The sequence below is a fragment of the Xenopus laevis genome, chromosome 5L (genome assembly GCF_017654675.1).
Source record: "Xenopus laevis strain J_2021 chromosome 5L, Xenopus_laevis_v10.1, whole genome shotgun sequence".
Taxonomy (NCBI): Eukaryota; Metazoa; Chordata; class Amphibia; order Anura; family Pipidae; genus Xenopus; species Xenopus laevis.
In genome coordinates this window covers 104,089,937-104,116,366 of record NC_054379.1, presented here as the reverse complement: position 1 = coordinate 104,116,366, position 26,430 = coordinate 104,089,937, and the positions used below count along the sequence as shown (strand labels likewise).

The following is a 26,430-nucleotide window of genomic DNA, read 5'->3' as shown; positions in this document are numbered from 1 at the left end:
TTCGGTAAATGCCCCTAACTCTTTAGTAACCTCTCTTTGCAGATTCAGCGGAGCTCACGGGTGCCATCTTCCAGCATTCCAGAATCTTTGCGTCTTCTTCCGGTGCTTCAGCAATTTTCATCAATTTCGCACATGCTCAATGGTCAAAACCCCAAAGACTGCTCCAACTGTGCATGCGCCAATATGGCATTTACCAAAGGTAACAGCTAGGCTGGGGGGGAGCAAGGGGGGGGGTCTATGTAAGGTAGGGGTTTTTATAATTAAGGGTTTGGTTCTCCTTTAAGGGTGCAGTAAAAGTTTGAGGGTGCGATGCCTGGTCAGTAATAGTATAAAGTACATGGCTCACAGTTCTGCTCTTGAAAAAATGTCACCTGGTGAAAAGAATGTTTGCTGATGACCAGAGAATGATCACCAGTGCTAACTGAATTTGCCAAAACTTGTAGTAAACTCCTTGGCGATGCTATGTCAAATTTTCGTTTTGGTGAACAATTAACACGTTTGCCCTTTAGCAAATATGCCCCTAAGTGCCAAGAGCTTTTTCTACCTCCTCTGCTTAGCATCCTTGCATTTACAGGGTTAATTCAATTATTTTGATGAAGACAGGCTTCAATGGAGTCCTGATGGATGACACCTTTTTGACATCCCTAGACAGAGCTGTGAAAGGAGGTTGCCAGGAAACACCTTTGTTGTTACTATATTGTGGCATGACCAGACATCTGGTAACCCCTCATAGCCTATCTAGTTTCTCTCTCTGGGTATAACTACAGTTTGTGCTATCAGTTTACCGGAAGTCTGAGGTGTCCATGTCCCAGACATTGACTTTAAAAACAACCTGAAGCTTAAAGGAGAATTCAACCCGAACGTTCTACATAGACCCCCCCCCTCCCCCCCAGTGTTATCCAGGGCAAATGCCAATAAGGTTTTACTTACCCCTCGGTGCAGATTCAGGTATCAGAGTTCACGGGCGCCATCTTCTTCTCTTCACAAATCTTCAGAATGAGACCGGCGTGGCGGCGCATGTGCAGTTGGAGCAATCTGCTTCATGGCAACCGCACATGAGCCAAAACTCACGAAAATTGTCAAAGGACTGGTCTCTTTACGAAGATTATTGAAGCAGCTGAAGATGGCACCTGTGAACCCGTGAGGGGTAAGTAAAACGTTAGGGGCATTTGCTCGGGGTAACGCTTAGGCTGGGGGGGCCTATGTAGGGTAGGGTTTTTTTTTAACGTTAGGGTTTAATTCTCCTTTAATGAACACAATAAAGATGACAATATGAGAATTAGAAAGAAATCTTTGATACTTCAGAGAACCAGAAAACTATATTTTTCATGTTATTACTGGCACCCTTTACCATCCATGAAACAAGATTGCATAAAGTTTGTACTGACATCGGCTGGAATCAAAGGAGTTTTACTAACATGCAGCTAAGTAGTGTCAGGGACATGCCCTCACACCAAGGACAATAAGATACAAGATGTTGTGAGTAGCAGTAGTTAAAAGGGCATGGACTGCTGGGTGCTTGACATGCACAGTATACACAAACGTACGCATGCATAAACTTCCACTCACGCAGGAGACATTAGGGATACACAGCTAAAATTCTTTCCATGGATACTTCAGTAAAGTCTGCTTAAAGGGGTACTACACCCCATTGTTCAACAAGAGTGCAACGAATAGGGTTTGTATTGAACATACTTATTGTTTTAATCAAGGAAAAGCTAGGATTTTTGTGATTTCTTGAGCTAAACAAAGAACCAAACATGATGTAGCCTCGGTTTCCTGGATTTCAAGGCTTAGTTCAAGAAATAGCAAAAACCATAGAAAGTATTCTCGGCACAAGCCCTATTCATTGAGTTCATGTTGAACAAAAGGGGGATAGTGTTCCTTTAGTCTGCATCAATACAGGGTTAGATATTCCCACTAGATCAATAGCTGGTGAAAAGTAGAAAATCCAGTTGCTAGTAGAACCCATACAAACACATTCAGCATAGATAAGGGGAATCAAGATATCATTTGCATGGGCAAATATCTAAACCTCACAAAATGTCAGGCAAAAAAAGTTTCCCAACAGATTCAAACATACCTATGACTCCCTAAATTACTGATTTTGTAATGCCGGTTATCCTCCAGGCTCTGGCCCATCCAAGGACAAGTAATAGGACTTCATCTGGGGAATGAATATAGGCTCTCGGATCCCATATTGGCTAAACCTTCTGTTTAAACAGAAAAAATTGTCACTCACATTTACACATGCTCTGTTCCGCCGCTGAGTCAATGTTTGAACCAAACTTGTGATTTTAGAAAAAAAAATGCATTAGTATAACATTAAGTGTTTGGAATGACTGTGTGTGCTCTGAGTCTGACCAGATCAATGACCATTCTTAGATTCTATTTTAGAATTTGTTAGATAGACAAAACAAAACCACCCACGTTTTGCTCTAAAACATCAATGCCTACAAATTACAGGAAGAAAAAGAAATTGTAGGTATATCCCGTGCATATATGGCTTTTAACTTTAATATTTCAGAACATTGGTAATGAGTGCTCTTTATCTTAGGTTATAAATACAGTGTCTGTAGCCCTGATCAGACGGAGTCTTTTCTGTTTGCTACAGTAACAAGGGGCTGGCTTGTGTATCTGACCAAAACAATAAGGCTCCCTTTGGGAATTGTTTTCATTATTGAAGGAAAAAAAAGTAAAGAAAACCTGTGCTTATGTGTGTGCATGTATAAAGATCAACAAGATCTAATTTTTTTGTGTGTGTACGCTGTGGGTCAGACTTTATCTGATCTTGCCACGCAGCAGCATGAGATTTTGTTGGATCCTACAAATCTGATCCCCATCGGATCAGATAAAGTCAGATGTCAATGTATTCCAATGAGGGGGAAAAAAGTCAGTTTCTCGCTCTTGTCAGAAGAAGACACAACATGCAGCGTTCGCATCCGACAGGCGTGTTGCGTCGGATGGCAAATATTCCATGTAGCTCACACATCAGATTTTTCCATCAGTTCCATTATAGTTTGACCCATGTGACTACATCTGACTTGTAGCATCTGTTCTGTCAATCCAACACCATCCTGCAAAATCATTTGTGTAGTTTAACCCTTGGTGTGCATGGAATGTTCAGCTCAGAGCAATGGCAGGAAAGGCACACAAAGGCTCATATCGCTCAAGTTGCAGGTAGGTTTTTAGACTTTAAAATTGAGTTTAAATTCAAGAAGTCTGGAGACATAAGCCCAATTCACAAGTAGATTTTTTTAATAAAAGGAAAATCCTATCCCTGAACATTGCAGGTCTCTATATAAATGCACTGCATCAAGCAGCCCATATGTAGAACACTTCTTCGTCTAAATAAATCATTTTCATAAAAATATATATATACTTTTCTAGTAGTACCATCGGATAATCCTAAATAGAAAAACTGCCATTTTAAATACTGAGGGGGTTATGTAATAAAGGGCACTAAGTTTGCTCAGGAACAGTAACCCATAGCAACCAATAAGATGTTTCCTTTTAAACAGATGACCAGTAAATGCTACCTGCGGATTGGTTGCTATGTTCTTGGGGAAACGTAGTGGCTTTTATTACAAAACCCCTCAGGGCAACGTTTGTCTCATACACTTCTCAGTGCTCATACACAAACCCTGGGAACACAGAAGTTAGGTTATATCAGTCAATGGATGGACAGAGTTGTGTATTTTTTAACTCCTGTTACAATTATAGCCTGCATTAATAGGTCACTTATTAGGATTGCTGGTTGAGCATTAAAGGCTGTGCAAAATAAAAAAATGTTTGTAATATAGTTAGTCGGCCAAAAATGTAAAGGCTGGAGTGACTGGATATCTAACACAATAGATGACTAACTTAGAGTTAGAGAAATAATAGCTTTACATTTCTGAAACTCTAAGTTAGTCAGTGACTTTAACGGAATTGTTCAGTGTAAAAATAAAAACTGTGTAAATGGATAGGCTGTGCAAAATAAAAAATGTTTCTAATATAGTTAGTTAGCCAAAAATGTAATGTACAAAGGCTGGAGTGATTTGATGTATAACATGTAAGTCAGAACACTATTTCTGCTTTTCAGCTCTCTTGGTTAACGCTGACTGGTTACTGTGGCTACCAGGCAGTAGACATACAGTCACTCCAGCCTTTATACATTACATTTTTGGCTGACCCAGTTGACTGAACTGTTCCTAAAATGAATAGTTTTCCTTATATGTTCCTTAAATAGCATCACTGTGCATAGTTCTGCCCAGACATCCTGAATGCTGTGACCAAACAAACAAACAAACAAAACATGGCAGAATGCTTGTTTGGCTTAACCAAGGGAGAACTTTAGAAATAAGCATCCCCCAGAGATGGGAGTACCTTTGTTTCCTTACAAAGCACATTTTTACTACAGCTGTGGATAGTCAGTTTAATCTCATAGTAGGTTAGCCTGTACTGGCACCCTTATGTGCTAATTGTGCCTGTGACACTACTTGCCTTACACCGTTTGCCAATTTGTTAAATATTTAGAGGCAGATTTATTAGGTTCGAGTTGTGTTTTTCCAAGAAAACTTTTCAAGGTTATTTTGGAGTCAAATTTTTTTTGACATTTATTATACCCGACCCTGGAAATAGCTTGAATCTGAAAATACTCCTGAAAACTTGGCTGAGGTCCCTTGAACCATTTGAAGATGTTAATAGCTTTCGTAATGATGTTATGAGTTTTTTTTTGTAGAGGTTTGCCCTAAAACTTGATCAATTTGAGCAATTCAAGCTTTTTTTCGGCAAAAATTCAATCAATTTGAGTTTTTGGGTTGTTAACCTCGAACTCGCTGATTCGCGTTTATACTCCTGCTAAAACTTGGCTAAGGTCCCTTGAACCATTTGAAGATGTTAATAGCTGTCGTGAGGATGTTACGAGATTTTTTTGTAGAGGTTTGCCCTAAAACTTGATCAATTTGAGCAATTCAAGCTTTTTTTCGGCAAAAACTCAATCAATTTGAGTTTTTGGGTTGTTAACCTTGAACTCGCTGATTCACGTTTTTTCAATTTGAGTTTGTACTCAAAGTTCATTTGAGAAAACTGTAAAGTTCAACCTTTGATAAATAACCCCCTAAGTGTTGTATTTGGTTTTTAACCTGTGCATGTTTTTATGCACTAGCAATGGATGTGCACTTTCATTCATCTGAATAGGAATTGATATAGGGCAAGTAACAGTGTGTGCCATGACCCTAAGCTTAGCATACAGAGGGAACAGTAAATTAATAAAAATACAGCATTTTCATGTCAAATCTTAGAGGATTGTACTTAAAATCCAAGCTAAATTATGGCACAAATGTTCGGGCCAAAATAGCATATTGAAAGCGATGCAAGAGTTAAAGGAGAAAGAAAATTAAAAAAAAAAAGCTTTTGATAACACTACAGGGTAAAAAAGGTGCAGAGAGATTCAATTACTTTCAGGTAACCAATCCTGCCGAGACAAGGCCTCCTTGTGTATACTGAGAAGGCTTTACCTCACAGTACCTTCCAAACTAAATAATAGATAGCAACCAGAGATCTGATCTCACAAAGATGATGGTAATGTATTTCTACTTTGTCTACTCTCAATACTAAAGGCTTACGAAGGTATTAAATGCAATGCCTTGTGTGTATTTTTTTTAGACACCGAGAATGTCCCTTTTCCACAGAATTCCAGGTACATGTGTAACAGTTACCTATGTTTGGCCCTAGTGAGTAAATGTGATAAGAACCGAATATTATAAGCTCCACTGAGGTAGGGAATGGTGTGGTGATGAATAATCTTCGGGTAAACATGTCAGCGCTATTTAAAGACTGAAAAACACAAAATTAATCAATAAAGCTATACACAGTAACATAATCGTCTCCTTATCTGCTTAGTCTGTAAAGCAAACAGCTGCTCTTTTTGTAACTGCAATTGAATCTGAGAGCCGTTGCTTAGAAATGATCATTTAGCACACAGGAAGTACTATAACCATGCCACAGAACAAAAAGGGGCAACAAACATACCTTTGTAGCAAGCTGAGACACTGGGGACTGCACTTCTTCTTGAAGCAGTTGGTCTTTGATCTGGGAGGGAAGAAAATGAACAACTGAGTTAGACAAAACAGTTATCAAATCATACATTGCCAAACACTGTTTGACAAAGTTATTTTTCCAGATTACTGATATCACAACCACAGACAGCCATGTACTACATACACAAATAGCCAAACTTCACTACAATGGAGTGGCCCATAGGCAGAGTACTTAAAACAATGGGCAGAAGTGCCTGTGAAGTTCACAACCGATCCTTATTACAGCTGTGAAACTTGGTCCCTTTTGTGTCCAGCGGTGAACAACTGGAATAAGCCACAGACAAAAAAACAAGCCTTCTAGTTAATGAGCTAAAGTTTACAATTTATTTTTTTCCAATTAGGCTTGCAGAGTACTACAAACAAACTACTGATCCATCATGGAACATTATTGTTCAGGCTCTAGCTGCAAACACATATTTCAGTGAAAGGATAATTACAAAAAAACATTTTTGTCCATACCTACAGCAGCTTACTGCAATAGTGCATAGCTGATCAGGCATGGTTAACACCAAAGGAATGCTAAATGTTTTAGAAATGTTGCTGGCTTACTGGGCATGAAGAAAGATTAATAAGACTTCTAAGAACATGAGCTGAGGAGGAAAGCACAATGGCCCTCAAAAAAATAGATTTTAGAATAAACGCCATTAATTATTTTCGGTGGACACTGCATGGCAAGATAAAAAAAATTAAATATATTTTTTTTTAACTCATTATCCAGAAAGCTCTGAATTACAGAACGGCCATCTCCCTTTTTATCCATATAATAGAAATTTTTAAAAAATGATTAACTTTTTTCTTAGTGATAATAAAACAGTACCTAGTACAAGATCCCAACTAAGATATAATTAATCCTAATTGGAAGCAAAATCATCCTGTTGGTTTCACTTAAGGTTTACATGATTTTCTAGTAGACTTAACGGCACAAAAGATCCAAATTACGGCAACATCCGTTATCCAGAAAACCCCAGGTCAACAGCATTCTGCATAACATGTCCTATACCTGTACAGCATAGTCCCCCCCCCTAAATTAATATGAAACAAGGTTACTGACAATTTTACAATTTTTCTGTTAGTGTTTAGCATTTAGCTGTGACATAAGTAATTTTCAGTTGCACATCAGTGTATATTTAGGGTCAACCATTCCTTGCCAGAAGTCTGCTGATCAGTATTGCAGAGACGCCAACCACCTGGAAACCATAACTGGGTGATTTGTAGGTCATAGCATGAATTTAGGTCTGTAAAAGTCTCACTTGGCATAAGTGCTGTAAAATGAAACATCTTAGAACCACTAAACAGCTTAGTAGTCTCTAGAACTGTTCGAAAGTCAGATAACACTTGCTGTGTGGTTACAGAGCCAGAAGCACATTCTTATGTTCATTGATTTTCTAGTGGCTTTTACAAGTAGGTAACAACCCAGAGCAATGGATTCCTCAATGAAAACAAATAGATGTCACCTCAGTGGTTTAGGCATCACCAATGCCAATGAGTCTTGCACTTGTGGCCCTTGAACGAGGGCTAGTTAACCCTGAATTCTGTATAGCAGTCAAAGACTGTTCCATCTAAAACTCTGTTCACTCTGAACAACAAAGTAAGATGATTTAACAGATACGCTGAAAAGAAAGCAAATGACAGGTCTAAACAGGACTGCACCATTGTATCTAAGGGTACGTTAAATCGGATCTACTGCAAATTAATTAACACACTTTCTTGAGATTCCAAAAAGAAAGAGAAAAAAAAAAGGACAGCCCGCCCTTTGGGGAAAGCACCAGTGAAGACAGTAGCTAAATACTGTATACACACTGATTAAAATGAAGTTTAAATGGACCCAGCCTAACACTGCAGGAACTAACATGTCTCGGCTGCTTCCACTACACCTTCAGCAAGTCAAAGCATTTCCTCTCTGCAAAAGCGGTCTGTAGGAAGGGCAGATCAAAGCAAGTGAGCAGACGACGTGTCTTACTGGATGAATAGGGAAGCGCTTCATTTCTCTTTAACAGCAATAAATGATTTATCCAGGTGCATATATTTTGCTGCCAAACGACACTCAAAATGTATGCATATTTACAGATGTTAAAGGGGTTGTTCACCTTTCAACACTTTTTTTCAGTTCAGTTGTTTTCAGATAGTATCTTAGAAATAAAGACTTTTTCCATTTCGATTTTCTATTTGTAAATGTTTTTCTAATATTGAAGTGGCTCCGGGGGGGTCACCAACTCTGTAAACTGTTCTAAATTGATACATTTAGTTGCGATACATTTTTTTATCTTTGCCCCTGCTGAGCCGAATCCCAGAATTTCATTACAGGCAGCTGTTAGAATTGATACAATAGTTGCTAATATTCCACAGTTGCTGCTGAGCAATGTATCAACTAATGTAGCAAATTGTAACAGTTCAGAGTCTGCACCTGGATCACTGAGCTGCCAGACTGAACACCAGAGACAGGAACATTAAACTTCAATTTCGTGAATATGGTAAAAAAAAAAAAATGGAAAAGTAATTGAAAAAAAGTCTGTATTTTGGTGAATAGTCTGAAAACAACTGAATTTAAAAAGGTGTTTGGAAGGTGACCGACCGACCACTTTAACAGAACATATATTTCTGCAATAGAAAAAATAATTCAGGAGAATTTTGCAACACAGCAGAACTGTGCAATCGGTCAAGAGAAACTCAGGTCAGTATATCTACTGCTTTCAACAGCAATTACATTAGCAAATAACATTAAAATGAAGGGAGTTCATTTATCAAAGGGTGAGTTTGTGAGGCTTGTGAGTTTTTTTTCTACCTCAAATAAAAAAACTCCAATGTTAAAGCTCGATTGAATGCAAACCGGTGGGGGGAGGGGGGGAACTTGAATACTCAAAATTGATGGGAGTTATCGGCAAAAAACCCCAAAAAACTCCAATAGCTCGAATTAATTGAGTTTTCTGGCGCTAACCACCGAAAAAACCCAGAAAATCGAGTACTTTGAGCTTTTTTCTTAGGGCATAATAGATCTTGATAAATTATTTTTTTTTTAACCCAAAGAATTTTTACTAAAACTACTCTTGAAAAACTCACAATTTTAGGAAAAAATACTTTACCTTTGAAAAATAACCCCTAAAAGTAGTGCAAGTAGCTGTGGAACTGACAGTGTCACTCAGATACAAAGCAGTATTCACCCATACATTCTATGGATCCAAGTAACACTTTGCTCTGTGAAAGGACCCTGGCACGTTATGGGTTACATCAATAATAGTGAAGGTGTCCCCAAGGGAACGCATTTAGTTATTCTTCATACTTCTACTGAATGCACATCATGTGTACATAGCCTCTGAACTGAAGATGCTTTTCCTTTTTTCTACACGCTATAGCACTTTGATGGAAATATTGTTTATACTAATAAACACCCTAGAGGTTGGAGCTTTGTTTTGCTTCCTCAGCTCCACTGATGTCAGACCTTCCATTAACCAATTAAGTGTAAAGTGCACTTCAAGATCAACAGAACTCCATAAACATAGAACGTATGGCCTTGGCCCATTTTACTTACATTTAAAATTACATATAAAGTTAAATCACTGCTATGTTCTGAAATGTCCCAGTGGTTCCTTGAGTCTGCACATAAGTATTTCCAGTACAGTCATCAGTTTCTATTATACAGTGCATGTGTACAGTCCAGGATCACTCAAGGCATAGGAACATTTTGGAAACATGGTTGCATGGCACTGGCTTGACATTGAGCAAAGAGGGCACCACCCTGGAGCTAAGGTTAGCTATTGCAATCACTTGGTGGTGCCTAACATATTGCCACCTTCCAATCATTTACACTTTCCTTATCCTTTAAAGGTCATGAGGGCTACATTATTAAAATGTTCAAATTTGCCTAAAGCTGGCCATAGACGCAAAGATCCGATCGTACAAATCAACGTACAATCGGATTTTCCCATCTCCCGACCCTCCAATAATCATTCAGAACAAAGTTTTACCATTCCGATCAAATAAAGTAGTAAAAGAACAGATCAGCCGATGTTCTGCCCCTGACAGCAATCGTACGATAGTTATGTGTGATAAAGCTAGTGACAGTCTCCCTCTGAAAATCGTACGATCGGCAATACACGCAGAGATATCGGCAGGCGACAGAAATTTTCTAACCTGTCCGATCGACCAAACGACCGATCTCCGCCACACCAAAAAATGCCGGGACGGTCTACACAGGGTCCGAAAATTGTACGAATCCACAATTCGTACAATCGGATCGTTGCGTCTATGGCCATCTTAAGCCTAGTGCAACCAATCAGATGTATGTTTTCAAACCAGTAACTGGGAAATGTTACCTGCTGGTTGGTCGTAGACAAGTTACAGCCCGATCTGTTCATCCAGCACCTGAAAATAAAAGATTTCTTTCTGGTGCAATCCTATTTTTTTGAGTAGTGTTTTCACGTCATGAATTACATCTGAGCTCTGCTTATCTCCATAAGTACCCATACCACTACATCCGTAACATCTTATCTGTTATGCAAATATGGGCCCTACAGCCCTATTGGAACTTAAATGGCTGTCACAAAATGCTGCAGAGGAACTAGTTCTAATGCAAACATATAACAATACTTTTCAGTGCAGGGTAGCAGTACTGTAGAATAAATTAACCTATTATTTGGGATGCAAAACTTGTTGGGGCCCTGGGTGACCCACAGTTGGAAGCTACCTGAATGGGCTGATGTGTGGGGATCCACATGTTGCCAGAGTGATATTTACTGTCAATAGCTCATTAGTTAATCCAGACCTTACTGCACCTTATAGAATGCCAGAATTCATGGTAATCCTGCAGTCCTTAAATTTCTCTAAACCTGTATTTTCACAGGGGAAATACAAAGATTATATTCTAGTCAATAAATTAAACCAAACAGGTAATTTTTACCATTTTACATACGGCTTAAAAGGATTGTTCACCTTCCAAACACTTTTTTCAGTTCAGTTGTTTTCAGATTGTTGCCCCGACTTTTTTCAATTACTTTCTATTATTTATTATTTTTGGGAGACCAGTGCTTCGGCAATTTTCGTGAACTTCAGTGCATGCGCAGTTGTCTCACAACAGAAAATTGCTCCAACTGAGCATGCGCCGACATGCCAGTCTCATTCCGAAGGCGGCTGAAGATTTTGCCCGTGAACTCAAGATGCCTGAATCTGGACCGAGGGGTAAGTAAAGCGTTAAGAGGCATTTGCCCAGGGTAACACTTAGGCTGGGGGGAGGAAGAGGGGTCTATGTAGGATAGGGTTTTTTTAAGTTAGGGTTCTCTTTTAAGAATTTAAATTTGACTATTCGCCACCTAAAACCTGCCGAATTACTGTTTAGGTCAATGGGAGAGGTCCAGGGATCAATTTGAAGATGTTTGCAGCCTTCCTGACATTCAAGTCTTTTTTCGGAGAAAAATCTCGAATCCAGTTTGATCTTATTCTAATCAAATTCTATTCGCGTTTTTGGGTCGGATAAATGAGTTTTAATAATTTGATTTTATTAATAAATTTCGCCAAGTGGAATTTCAAATTCAGGGAGTTTAAAAAAACACACATGAATTTGAAATTCAATCCTTGATAAATGTGCCTCTACGGGGCACATTTACTTAGTCGAGTGAAGGAATAGAATAAAAAAAACGTAGAATTTCGAATGATAATTTGGCTACTTCGAATCGAACTAAAAATCACTCGACTATTCGACCATTCGATAGTCTAAGTACTGTCTCTTTAATAAAAACTCCGACCCCCTACTTCTCCACCTAAAACCTACCGAACCTCAATGTTAGCCTATGGGGAAGGTCCCCATAGGCTTTCTAAGCTTTTTTTGGTCGTAGAAAAATCGTTCGATTGATGGATTAAAATCCTTTGAATCGTTCGATTCTAAGGATTTTAATCGTTTTTTAAACGATTTTTCGTTCAATCGAACTAATTGCGGTAAATCCTTCGACTTCGATGTTCGAAGGATTTACCTTTGGCAGTCGAATATCGAGGGTTAATTAACCCTCGATATTCGACCCTATGTAAATCTGCCCCTAAGTGTCAAGTGTTCCATAGCTACAGATATCTATATAAATATTATACATCTATGTTCACACACACACACACACTTGATCAATGTGGAGAGAATGAAGAAGCACATGCTAATTTGCAGTGAGAAAATTAGTTCTAGTAACCCAAGGCAACCAGTCATATTTTAACTTTCATTATTCTTCCTGTAAGTGTGCAATATTTACAGACAGCAAGTGAATTGTTATGTGAAAACATAACCTCACTGATTGCCTGGTTCACTGCATTTACTGGCTGATGGGATGGAGTCATCCAAAACAAAGGGCACTCTCTGCCAGTGAGTGGCACATGCTGAGGCAGGTAAACTGTGCTTAAAGGGGATCTAAACCCCAAAAAAATGAATAGATGTACATAGCACTTTTGAAATTTACATACATTTCCTAATTTTAATGGTTTTCTGAGATTTTAGCATTTACAGACTGCTAATACCAGGCTTTTGGCACTCTAGGGTTAACTCTAGAGGGCAGATTTATCAAGGGTCAAATTTCCAGGTGATGGGAGTTTTTTTAAGCTCTAAATTTGAATAAAAAAAGACCAACCAAAATCCATTAAAAAAAAAATCGAATTTAACTTCGAGTGAATAGGCTGTATCAGATCGTATTTGATCGAATTCGATTCAAAGTATTTTCAAAAAGAAACTTAGTTTTTCAAAGTCCACCAAATGACTCCAAACAGGTTCTAGGAAGTCCCCCACTAAGACAGCAGTTTGGCAGGTTTTAGATGGCGAATAGTCGAATTTTTAAAGAGACAGTACAATTTTTTTTCAAATTCAAATCGAGTTTGGACTATTCCCTTATCGAAGTACACTAAAGTTAGCTTCAAATTCGAATTTAAAAATTACATTTTTCAATTCCACCCTTGATAAATCTGCCCTTAGGAGTCAGCATTTCTAAAGTTAAAATTTTTTGCAAACACAAATTTTATTTAGCGTTTAGGCACCCGAGGGACACCTACCTATATGATATATATGGCCTGCTTTCAACAGGAATCAGGAAACTTTGGAAACTTTTTATGACCAATAAACTTTTTTCAATTTAGAACCTTACCTGTTAGTAGATTCTAAGTTCATGTGGGTATTACTAACTTTTTAGAGATACTATTGTGGGTATTACTAACTTTAGAGATACTATTAAAGTAAAATGAGATCCCCTTTGGGTAAGGAAAGGCAAACATGACAATAACAACACAGCCCTGTAAATAAATCTTAGCACAGCATCTTGCAGTTAATGTTTCCCTGGGTAAAGCTTACAGTGTGAAAAGGAAGATAATTGGTGATCTTCCTGGTCTACTGTAAGTAATTAGGGTTGATGTCATCACTTAAAAATAAATAAATAGTTTACTTCCATATGCATCATCATCATCTATAACCCCATAATGCATCCCCAAAGGTGAAATTATATTCCCTTTTTTGGACAAGAAAAGGAAAGTATGACCATGACAAAGCATAAATATTAGCACCTTGCTGTTGGTTTCCTAGTAGAAAACATTTTGAAAAACTTGCTTTGTCTGAAAGCATTGCTAAAAATCCAGAACCCATGTTACATAATAGTAGATAACAGTCAAAAAGGAAAGGGATGGGACTTCTTCCTCCTATTTTGTGTAGTTCCACCCCTGAGAGATCATTTTTAAGTTATTACAATTCAAGCAAGGATTCTGCTGTTCCAAACAATAGGGTACTGTTTTATGGAATATTTTAAATGGGCAGAAAAGCTATATGGTAGCTAACCTCTCACAATAATGGATAAATATGATAATTAAATCTCTGTGTGCAGAATAACAGTTACTATTTACTAAAAGATTTATGATGTGAAAGTAAGTCCAACTTACAAACTAGGTTTCAAGCATAGAAGAGAGGAAGAAATAAATGTGTGAACTAACCAACATACCAGCACCTATAAGTGACTACCTAATATTGGCCATACCTGAAGGTGGGAGGATCAGACAATTTGGCTGTTTTAAACTTGAAGGTGCTCTCAGAGTGTGAGGCCTCTAACCTACCATTTTGTGTGACAGTCGTTTGATCCAATCACATTGCATTTAGGTGCTTTAGGCAAAAAACATGCTGTTTTCAGATGACTGGTAATATGATCAAAGAGGGGCTCGACCACCCACCCCCTCCTGGATTATCCAATCATGTCACTTAAATCAACAAACTGGATCAGACCAGTTTAGAGATCCACGTGAATGAATCACTCGCAACTACACTGCTGTGTGAAATTAGAAGCAAAGAAAATGGCACACGTTTAACCCTCTCTGAATAGGGATTCCAGGATTCTGCCTTTTTCAGCAGAATTAGGCCGAATCCTCATTCCTGGTCGAACCAAATCGGAATCTTAATTTGCATGTGCAAATTAGGGGTGTGAAGGGAAATCATGTAACTTTTTCTTAACAATCGTTTTCCACTTTTTCCCTTAATATTCTTAATTTGAATATGCAAATTAGGATTGGAATTTGGTTCAGTATTCGACCAAATCTTTTGTAATGGATTAGGTTGAATCCCAAATTGTGGATTCGGTGCATCTCTATTGTTAAATGAACAGATAAAGGCAACTGTATCATGCAGCCCTAAATATCTGTCTCTGATGGGAACAAATCTCCTCACATGACATGGCATTAAGTTCTGGAACTCACTGGAACCTTCTATCAGGCAACCAAAGCTCTTCCATCAGTAATGATGAACTTAACCTGTATCTCTGCCTTGAGAATAAAAATTACAATAATAAACGTCCCCCCCCATTTTATCCAACTTTATGTGTCAATAGTAAAATTACTCAGCTATACCCTCTAGGTAAATAATGAATTAAGGGAGTTAGTGTAACATTAAGGGTGATGTCAGCTCATAAGGGATTAGTAACATAACACCTAAAGTAAACAAACATTAAATTTGCCTTAAAGACATAATTTCCTTGATCTCTATTATTTGCCCTTCACAGGAGCAACAGAAGAAGGTTTGCAACAGCGGTGGTCTATTTATTGAAAAGAAAATGTACACCCACAACACAAGCGGCATACAATCTTATAACCCTATAGCGAAATAAAGGAGGCATTCTTTAAGTAAGATAGACTTGTGTACATTTACATTTGCAAATAAAGAAAGAATAAATAACTGGAGGAACATCAGAGATTATACACATTAAAAATGAGATAATTCAGACAACCCTGGATATAAATGTAAGCTCTGTTAGGCAATGTCATGTGACATTATAAAGGAACAGTAAAACCAAAAAATGTATGTTTTTAAATGAAACAATATAATCTACTGTTCCCCTGCACTGGCAAAACTGGAATGTTTGCTTAGAAAAACAACTATAGTTTATATAAAGAAGCTGCTGTGTAGTCATGGGGGCAACCAATGTGTAAAAGAAACGGATCCGCACACACACCGATTAGTGCAGTTGGGGATTATCCCCTTTTATTCAGCCACCAAACATCAACGTTTCGGGGGGGAAACACCCACCCTTCATCAGGATCCTGATGAAGGGTGGGTGTTTCCCCCCCGAAACGTTGATGTTTGGTGGCTGAATAAAAGGGGATAATCCCCAACTGCACTAATCGGTGTGTGCGGATCCGTTTCTTTTACACATTGGTTGCTAAGGGACCCGGCCGGGTCAACGGAAGGAACGCACCACCAGCTTGCAGGATTGGTGAACTACAGGTGTGCGGTAGGATAATTACATTGTAGTCATGGGGGCAGCCATTCAAGCACAGGATACACAGCAGATAACAGATACGTTCTGAAGAATCCAATTGTGTGGCAAAGAGCTTATCTGTCATCTACTGTGCATCCCGTGCCTTTTCTCCCTTATAAGCTTTGAATGGTTGCCCCCATGGCAGCTTGTTTACATAAACTATAGTAGAGTTTCTGAAGCAAACACACCAGTTGTAGCAATGCAGCAAAATACACATTTGGGTGGTACACATTCTCCATCCACTGCAAGCTTCCAAGCCCAATGTTAACATGGATATTCCTAAACATTTTCATATGCATCAGATAAGGCTCTCTATACAGATATGGGACCTGTTATCCAGAATGTTTGGGACCTGGGTTTTTTTCCGGATAAGGTATCTTCCCTTAATTTGGATCCCCATGCTTTAAGGCTACTAAAAAAACAGCTAAACAATAAATAAATCCAATAGGATTGTTTTGCCGCAAATAAGGATTAAGTATATCTACATTAGAATCAAGTACATGTACTCTTTTATTATTACAGAGAGAAAGGGAATAATTTAGACAAATGTGAATTATTTGATTAAGATTGAGTCTATGGGATATGGCCTTCGCATAATTTGGAGCTTTCTGGATAACGGATCCTATACCTCTACTGGGTGACAGAAAGATTGCTGCTGGTCTGTCACAATGTAGAAAATGGGCATTTATAATTCTGCAATCTAAAAATGTTCTTTTCATGAGTAAGTCCCCTCAAGCCTGTTTACATTTGTCTGTTTTCCATATGGATACTGAGGTCATATTGACTATATATGTTACAAAGATTATAAGAGATAATTTTAGGGATAAGTGACCCATATATATATATATATATATATATATATATATATATATATATATATATATATATATATATATATATATATATATATATATATATACGCAAAAACTCCCCAATACGTTTAATTAATGAATTCTATTGTTCTATATCTTGCTTCTGCAGTAATTAGGGATGTCTAGTTATTCAAAATGGAACAGCATTTATAGAGCAAATGTTTTGAATGCACACATGCATACATACCAATAAGCAACACCTGCTTCCAAGCTATATTTTCCTTATAATTTTCAATCATTTGCAATCATCCAGTAAATAAATGAAGAACATTGTGAACACTTTTAACCTTTCAATAGTTCCTTCATTAGGAACAATACATTCTGAATTGTCCTAAAATGCTGTATGTAACTAAGCCACTTGCTTGGTAAATAGCAAGGAAGTTTATATGAACTACATGATCTCTTGAACTGTGACATTTTAAAACTATGAATACGGAATACATACCCTCTTATTTTCCAAAAGCAGCAAATAAACCAAATAAGTTGGGTAGATTTTCTTTGTAAATGTTTGTCTTAAGGGCAGCTGAAGGTCAGCAGCACAAACTTAAATTCATTCTTTCAAAATCTCCTTAGATGGTGAGAACCATGGGTGGAGTCCATTATTCATAATTCAAATTATTTCGAATTTAGCGCTCAGCGCTGTCAATTCTGCCTTTTATTTTGAATTGAGCACTGCTACGTCTATTGACACAGGGGAACAGTGGAGCGACTCCCACCTCCTGACCTACAGAATAGGGTGAAGTAGTCCCAACATGCCACCGGAAATGACGCCAGGCAGAATTCCACACAATTGCATACAATCTGTGATGAAGTTTGCATGCTGTTGCATTAATTCAGGCACATCGCCCCCTTGACACCACAATAACAATGGAATTCTGGGAAAAAAACATGGTTATTGATCTCAAAATTGCCCTTTGTTTACTGAACTTGCGTAAATAGCTTGTGTAAACGTGTCCAACCTTCGTAGCTTGAATTTCCTTTTTCCCTGAGCATGTGATTTTTTGCAATTAAACAGTAGGCAAAAAAGTATGATCAACACAAACCCTATATTAACTCATGTTTAGGGGGGGAATATATAGTACCCCTTTGTGCAGAATGTACACTTTCTGAAATTAACATTGAATGGGTAATTCACCATAAAAGGGAGAAGGTGGGAGAAGGGGGTTCCCAGTCCACAACAGAAGACATACCCCAGGACTAGATACACCATATCTCTAGAGTCCAGTGCAACAACCAGCAACTGTGGAAAGGAGGGCACCCAATGCAGTAGACTTCTGTTTGGAGAGGTCTCCTGTATAGGGAATTCACCCCTGAACTGCCCTTTTTGAGCAAACCTAGATCAGTGAGATGAAAAACTTTTTTTTTAAAGGGAGGCCTCTTTAATGAGCTCTTTTACTACCGGTGTCAAATATTACACAAAATGGACAAATCACTTTTCAGTCATGCTAATTTCACCAGAAGAGCTCTCTCATTGTTTAATAGCCAGGGCAGTAAAACAACCACTTGCCAACTCTGACCAGTCAAATTGTCACTAGTATTGTAAGCCTGCACAAGCGTTGCATGAAAGGAGGCAGTAACACATTAGGATAGGAGCATTAAACTTTGAACTTCAATTTTGGAAAACCATAAAAAAATGTAAAAAAAAACATGGAAAGCACAGTTTTTATTTCTGGTGAACAAACTGAAAACAACTGAACAAAAAAATATTAAGGTGAACAACCCCCTTAATGAATTAACCCCTGACTTTGAGTTTTACATTGCAAGTAGTGTTTCAATTTGCACATAATTATTACAATGTCCCAAAATAAAGTAAACTCAAAGCATACGTTTCTGTTCTATAAGGATTAAGCAAAACATAAGGCAATTAAAGTTCAACATGATAAGTTCAAAGCAATTGGGGAGCAAAAATAATCTTTTTACTTACATGAAGGGTAAGGACACACATGATGACTTGACTATATTTAGAGTGCAGCCAAAGGCCTTGATTTTCCTGGTCCCATCTTCCCATAGAGATATATGAAAAACACAGAGGGCAAAGCAGACATGCTGCTGACAGATTGACCATTTCTCAGTGGCAGTTTTTCCATATATTACAGTGGGAAGCTGATAGGACTCTGCAGGCCCGGACTGGCCATCTGTGAGTTCTGGCAAATGCCAGAGGGGCTGCCATAAGATGCCACAGAAAGTCACTATTTAATGGGCTGGTGGGGAGCTGATTGGGCCTCTGTGTTACTAAAATTCCAGGGCCTATTTTGACTTCCAGTCCAGACCTGGGACTCTGTGACTTTTAGTGATGAGTAGGTCACACAATTTCCAACCTAAACCCGATCCTAAATCACTACTTCCCAAATGACAGCCAACACATCCTGAATTCCTCTGCTGCTTTATGACCCACACCCAACCTGACTCCCCTCTGATGACTCATGTATGGATGGGATCAGACACAAAGGTGAAAGGTTAGCACTCGTTCAACCAGCAGGTTTTGGTCACCCTACTTATCACTAGTCTTGCAGCCTTGGCTTACAAAAGATGGAGAGAAGCTATTGTGCTCCCCTTCACTCTGCCATGTCTCTGCACTGACAGGGATGGTGTCGGCCTATGTGCAGACACGTGGAGGGGATATGGATGATAAAATGCATAGTTTCGCATTTTTACACCGATACACAAGCAGACTCTGCACCAGTCAGTGCAGAAGGGAGCTTCTCTTCACCTGTGTTTCTATATAACATAAGCCTGTCTCAGAATAAGTAGAAGTAGCTGTGATAATCTGACTTACTCCAATATTATCCTGCTTATGATTTACATCATCCTTATTAGAGGACAGGCTTTCTTATACTTCACAGGTTTACAAAGCAACGAGGATATGGATTTTCATGTTGAGAGATGCTTCCTTCCTGAGAGCTGTTCAATAAACAGCTCAATTAAGCCAAGGAAGCATTCTACCATCTTTATGAAACATTTTTTGGGATATGGCTGAATAGCAAATCAAAGACAAAGGATTTTCCTGAATTCTGAACCAAATCAGAATCCCGATTTGCATATGCAAATTAGCACAAGGGGGGGACTGCAGGTGTAATGTGCGGAAAAAATGTTGCAATTTCCTTAACGGAGTGACCTAAAGTAAGTTGTTTTTTAAGAGTTCAGAATCGGTTCACTCACACACTTTTATTGGGTCCGAATACTGCTGAAAAACTCTATGCCCCATCTCAATTGATTTGAATTAGATCCACCTGCGTGTATGCAAAAGGAGGCATTTTCGGGCTAACCTCCACTTCACTGTGTGTGACCACATGAAAGCAGAGGCAGCTTAGATGAATGGAGCAGGGGCACGGAGCAGATCTGCTAGACAATGTTTAGCAATGTGGATTCTCCGGAGGCAGAGAATGCTTTCGTGTGCAGGCAGACCAGAAGTGAAAGAACAGCGGATTCTTGGCCTGTGGAGAAACACAGGCTGAGATCTGCCATCTTCTGGCCCTGGCCTAAGGGAATACTAACCTATCAATATGGGACCTTTATTATCACTTATCACCAAAAGATTTCCTGTCTAACAATGACCCTAGAAACACATGTATAGATTAGAGCATTGTTGTCTGCTTGAAATGAGTCCTCCAGGTATGCAGAAGAGTGACACGGACACATCTTGTTGTCACCACGTAGGAAGCAGATCCTGCTCAAAAGCACATGTTATCTAAGATCACACTGACCAACAAGGGCATTTAAGACATGTTTTCATCACTTCCATGCTGTCTGGAACACATGCCTTCCGCACGGTCTGGAACATTTGCCTTTTCCTCTTAGATTGTGCTGGGGTTTGCCCTTGCACTGTAAAGTGGGTCTTGTGTTACACTCTTTCTGTTTTTACAGATCATAAAGCTGGCTAAAATGAAATGCTCAAAACATCTCAACGTGTATGAGCCCCGCAGGTGACATTTTTCAACCCATTATGTGATCCCATCATACACGAAAGTCAAATATGACTTTTGCATGGACTTATACGGCTTCCTTAAATTGCTTTTTGCAGAGGTTTAACTGCAAGGGAGAGCACTGTAGTGTTTTTTTTTTTAGCTCCTAACACAGATTTTCAGTGCACTCCTATATATGGCAGAGGTATTGTGTATATAAATGCCAATGCTTTAACATAAAGATATCTTTACCAATACCAAAATGCTCTGGTGTATATGTTTGCCATATGTAATATTTTGTTTATTTGTTTTGTGTTTTTTAATAAAGCATGTTGGCATATCTTATGGTGTACAAATAGTACATTCCTTCCTCGCATGCTGGCGTTAAAACATACAACCAGTAGCTGCTATAGTGCTTGACTGTCATAAAAGGAGACCAGTAAGGAATTATAATGAAAAGTAGTAGTTGAGTAGTTGTGCTTTGCCAACTCAGGGAGATATTCTTTGCGGTGACTTACTGTATTGCAAACTAAACTAGCAACCAAGCCTGTATAGGGCTATATTGACTCCAACATGTAAATGTGTGGTTATGATTATTCTCTTACAGAGCAAAATTCCATAGCTTAGTAAGCACTCAGAGCTATTCTTAGTTACTATTTGCATTTGTACAGAAAACATGAGCTTTATATGCTTGCCTAAACTATGTTATCTCAGCTATATGCAGGCTCACAGTATGCCATGTGAAAGGTTTCCTTTACACCTTGTGCAAAATCTTGCTCAATTGCATAGGGGCACATTTACTAAGGGTCGAATATCTAGGGTTATCTAAGGATTTTAATCCATTGATCGAACGATTTTTCTTCAATCAGAAAAAGCTTACAATGGGGAAGGTCCCCATAGGCTAACATTGGAGCTCGGTAGGTTTTAAGTGGCGAAATATGTAGTCAAAGCTTTTTTTTAAAGAGACAGTACTTTGACTATCGAATGGTCGAATAGCCGAACGATTTTTAGTTTGAATCGTTCGATTGGAGGTAGCCTATTCAATGGTCGAAGTACACAAAAAAAAAACTTCGAAATTTGAAGTTTTTTTTACTTCGAATTCTTCACTCGAGCTTAGTAAATGTGCCCCATAGTGTTAAGGCCAAGGGCACATGGAGCGTAAGCTCCGCTGCTGTCAGCCTGCATATTTTTGATATGCCACTGGTTGAGGATCACTGTAAGGGCTCTTACTGATGAGCGGTTGTAGATGCGCTCCCCTGCGTTCCTTTTTCTGGAATCGTGGCATTTACCATATTCAGCCAGGCCTTGATGGAAGGGGAATGTGCTCCCATCCCGTGGGTGTCTATTTTTTTTTTTGCATAGAATAATAGTATACTGTAACGTTGCCTCGCACGTGTTCTTGGAATTACTTCGGCTAGGACCCCAAGGAGACAGGTAGTAGGCGATCTTATTAAGCTGGAGTAGGCATATTCTTTATCCTCCTCCCATTCATCCTGTGTCAGTTCAGGGATCTTTGTATCCCACCATTGATATGCTAAATGGTTTGGGACCCTGGAGTATCAGGTTCTGAGATACACAAGACACTAGTTTGGCCGAGGAGGGATTGCATAGTGTAACCTCTATTGAAGGTGAGACCAATTGGGGTGATAGTGTGGAAAATTGTGCCTGAAAAGCATGTCTCATTTGGAGGAATTTATAGAAGGTCAGGTTTGGCGGGTGACATTTTTGTTGCAGTGGAGGGTATGTTGTAAAGGTATCTCCTTCTATCAGGTCCCCTAAGTATTTGATCTTGTGCCAGAATATGACGTCTGTAAAGTGATAAAGGTATGAATTCCCCCAGAGTGGCAGGTGGGGGGACAATATTGGAGAGGGGTGGCCTAGCATTTTTAGGAAAGTTGTCCATGCCTTATGGGGGGTAGTGAGTGTGGTTGGTAGGGGTGCTGTGTCTCGCAGGTGCCTGTATGGGAAATTAGAGAGTCTTTCAAGAGAGGATAGTATTAGGGCCTGGAGTTACGTGTTGGGATTATATGGATCTTGTGTGAAACACCATTGAAGGTAGGATGCTAGATAGTACATCTGAAAGTTTGGGAGGGCTAACCCACCTAACCCACCCTCCGTGTAAAATTAAGGTAGGGTGATCCAGATTACAGAAACAAACCCTATTTTATTTTCACAAAGCAGAACAACACGACAATCAATGCAGGGAGTTCATTAATAGTCCTGACCATGTGCAGGCTCCAACTTGCAGTAATTACATGGTTAAAGGCATTGTAGGTGAACCTATTTGGCCATCAGAATTAAGAAGTTGGACACTGGAATTTTGCCTTGCAGGCACAATATTTATGAGCATCTTTAGCTGTGTGGCTATATATTAACTTTCTGTATGGTTTTTGGAGGCATTCAGATTACTATGATATGCATTAACCTAAAGGGCACTAAATTATCAGGTAAACTTAAAATAAACTAAAAAGATTTTAGAAACAAAGCATTGGTCATCTATTTCCCTTTAATACTGATGCTATTTACTTATGGTGTATACATTCAGAGAATATAGGTTGCACGGACCAAAAATATAATAATAAAGCCAAGGGTGCAGTTTATATATTTCATTAAGCTAAAAGCCTTGTGAGAAGAAAGCAGGTCAGAGTGTTGTGATGCAACAGCTGCTGCAACCAAGGAAAGCTGATACCAGCTGGTAAACTGGGTAGGCTTTCCAAGATCATCTCCATGCTCAGGTTGGGAAAATGTCAGGGCTTTAACACACTGATCTCAGCATGCACTAATGATAACATACTAATCATAATAAATGTTTCAACATGACATAATGAGCACTCTTACTGTTAGAAAATAACATATAAAAGTACAAAGCTGAAAATTGTGTGATTTATACAGGTCACACAGGTGACTCCTTACATTTTTAACTATTATTCAATTAATCAGTGTTTAAATTAACAATTTTTTTGCCTATTATTTAAATCACCAAAAAAATCTACAGGTTTTGTTATATCATGAGTTAAACAGGGCAAAAAAAGCTACTTCACTTCGTGTTTGGTCCTTGCAAGGTAGACAATTATATTTTTAGTGCAGTGCCTTCCTGAACTGACCACTGAAAGCCGAAGAATGTACTACAGAAAGATCACGTCTTTGGTTGAAACACTCACTGACTAGTGAGTGTTTCATACAGTAAATCTATACAGAATATGTTTGCAGAGATTAGAGAGTAAGAATTTGACTGGCCTGGCACAGAGCCCTGACCAACCCAAATGGACTTGAAAGGTTCCCCCTAGATGCACAGCAGCAAAGGGAGCACTGACTACATATTAATTCCATTGGTTTAAAAATGAGATATTGGACAGGCTGTTATCTGGACAGCAGTGTACATGCACTGACAAAACATATCCTTCTCTAACAATATTAATGCCACTGACAACACTTGCTGCCATGCCCTTATCCTTTCCATTTTAGACTACTACAACCTCTTACTAACTGGTCTCCCAGACTCCCACCTCTCCCCCTGAAACCAGTTTTAAAGGACCAGTAACATCAAAAAAAAATTTAAAAAATGTGTTAGTATAGAATGAAATAAAAACACCAAGACAAATGAAACTTTGAAATAGCAAAGCCTTTATTAAGAAATAACTTACAGAAACTCTGCTTCCTGTCCTCTACAGAAAAGGCGAAAGGCAGACAATGATCCATTGTGCGGCGCTTGATTTCTTCTTAGCTTCAAGATGTCCAACAGCAGGAATAGCGCCCACTGCAGAGGTGGAGGTAGCGAATCTACAATGTGCCTGTGGCCTATACAGTCGCAAGAAGCTCCCACAAACACTACACATGCCTTTCGTGCGCCTACAACGCTAACTGGAGTTGCACCGGTTCGGCCTCAGCTCCCCCCCCCCCCCCAGTTACTTCTCACACACAGTGTAACAGATAATCAATGCCAATCTTCCTTTGCCCTCACTGCCATTCCTGCTATGCCCTCACTCACTGCCAGTGCCCTCCTGACCTCTGTACCTTTTGCAATGGCCTCTGTCCAGAAGAGTGCTGCGACCCCAGTAACTTACCGCTGTCCATCCGGGCAAGCCTCTGTCCAGATCTTGTGTATCACTCTCAGTGGCATAAGTGTCGATAGGAGTTCACCAGCAGGTCCAGAGGGAAGGAGGCCGAGCTCCACTTGACATCCTTCAGAGAGGGGACGGGGAGCTCCTTCCTTTCTAGAGGGGGGGCTGCTGCAGTGTTCGGGTGCCCCTGGGTAGCGCTAGTAAGTAGTTCAGCCCAGTAGTTCAGGCTTGTCCCCTTGTGCGGGCTGCCCTGCCCAGGACAATGCCCCTGTGATTGTGTTCCCCCTGCCCAAGAATGGCAACGTTGCCACAGATATAATCCCCCGAGCTGCCGACCCCGGTTATCTGATTGAGTACCCCGGGCCGCTACACGGAAAGACTCTGCCGGCACTGCCTGAAGTTACTACTGGGGGGGGAGCTGAAGCCGAACCGGTGCAGCTCCCGTTAGCGTTGTAGGCGCACGAAAGGCATGTGTAGTGTTTGTGGGAGCCTCTTGCGACTGTACAGGCCACAGTCACTTTGTAGATTCGCTACCTCCTTCTTTGCTGCCGGCGCTACTCCTGCTGTTGGACATCTTGAAGCTAAGAAGAAATCGAGCGCCGCACAATGGATCGTCATCGCCCTTTCTGTAGAGGACTGGAAGCGGAGCTTTCTGTAAGTTATTTCTTAATAAAGGCTTTGCTATTTCAAAGTTTAATTTGTCTTGGTGTTTTTATTTTGTTCTATACTAACAAATTTTTTAAAAATATTTTTGATGTTACTGGTCCTTTAAACTCTGCTGTAGAATCCTGCTGCTCTCTCCACGGGTAAAATCCCTATCATGGCTGCCCGTTAAGCAAAGGATAGCATACAAAATCCTTCTGGTAGCATTCAAAGCCCTTCACGCCTCTGCTCCTCACTAATTTTTTTTGACTCCCCATAGCCTCTGGCCATCTCCTCTCAAAGTCAGCAACATTTCACACCACGAACACCCACTGCTATTTCTCATCTTTCTGTCTTGCCGTCTCTTACCTCTGGAATTCTACACCTGAATTTATGCGTAAGGAACTTTCTGAACCCCTCAAAAACAAATTCAGATTCTACCTTCTGGAGCACTAGAACACTAACTGCCCAGTCCAGGAACTTAAATGCCAGCTCCCAATCATTTGTGATTGCCCTCCTTTTGGTGCCGGTTTGTTATGCACCCACTTAGATTGGAAGCCCTACGAGTCATGGTATCCTTCCCAAAGTGCATTTTACCACATAATCACTGTATATTGATTTTTTATAGCTTATCATAAAGTTGTCTTCCCTGCATATACTTTTTGAAAATGTAAAATCGCACCCTGCGTATACTAATAGCACTTTATAAAAAAATTTAACACGTACATACATACAAAGTTAACAAACTTTAATCCTGATACAGCTAATAGCTATCAATTACGGGTACTAGCTCAGTTGTCATTTGTTATGCTTACTTGCAGTACCCACTATCCTTGGAAACACAAAGTGTCACTGTTCCCAAACATTGGTCTCGAAACAAACAGTTGAGGAAAACGCGATGATTTGCTGTTCCATGTCAGGTTCATTAATAATAGCACTTGCCTATGACTATAGTCTGCACCATTGCGGAGTGGGGGAGAATACTGGATTCTTAACCTGTCACCTAGTTATTTAACATCCAGACAGAATAATCCTAAGGATGAAGCTTGTGATCTGATTAAATACAAAGTGCCTTTTATCTGGATTTAAAGGGTTTTTACAGCAGGAATTGAAGTAAAGAAAAA

The 26,430-nt window shown here is 39.3% G+C and overlaps 1 protein-coding gene across 5 annotated transcripts in view; it reads right to left on the bottom strand.

Annotated features, from left to right (window-relative positions):
• Positions 1 to 26,430, bottom strand: part of tdrp.L (testis development related protein L homeolog) — a 69,735-nt gene that overhangs the window by 26,231 nt on the left and 17,074 nt on the right. For all 5 annotated transcript variants that reach the window (XM_041562283.1, XM_018262068.2, XM_018262067.2 and 2 more), the window contains 1 exon segment: positions 6,016 to 6,075. In XM_041562283.1, coding sequence (XP_041418217.1) covers positions 6,016 to 6,075 — 60 coding nt within the window.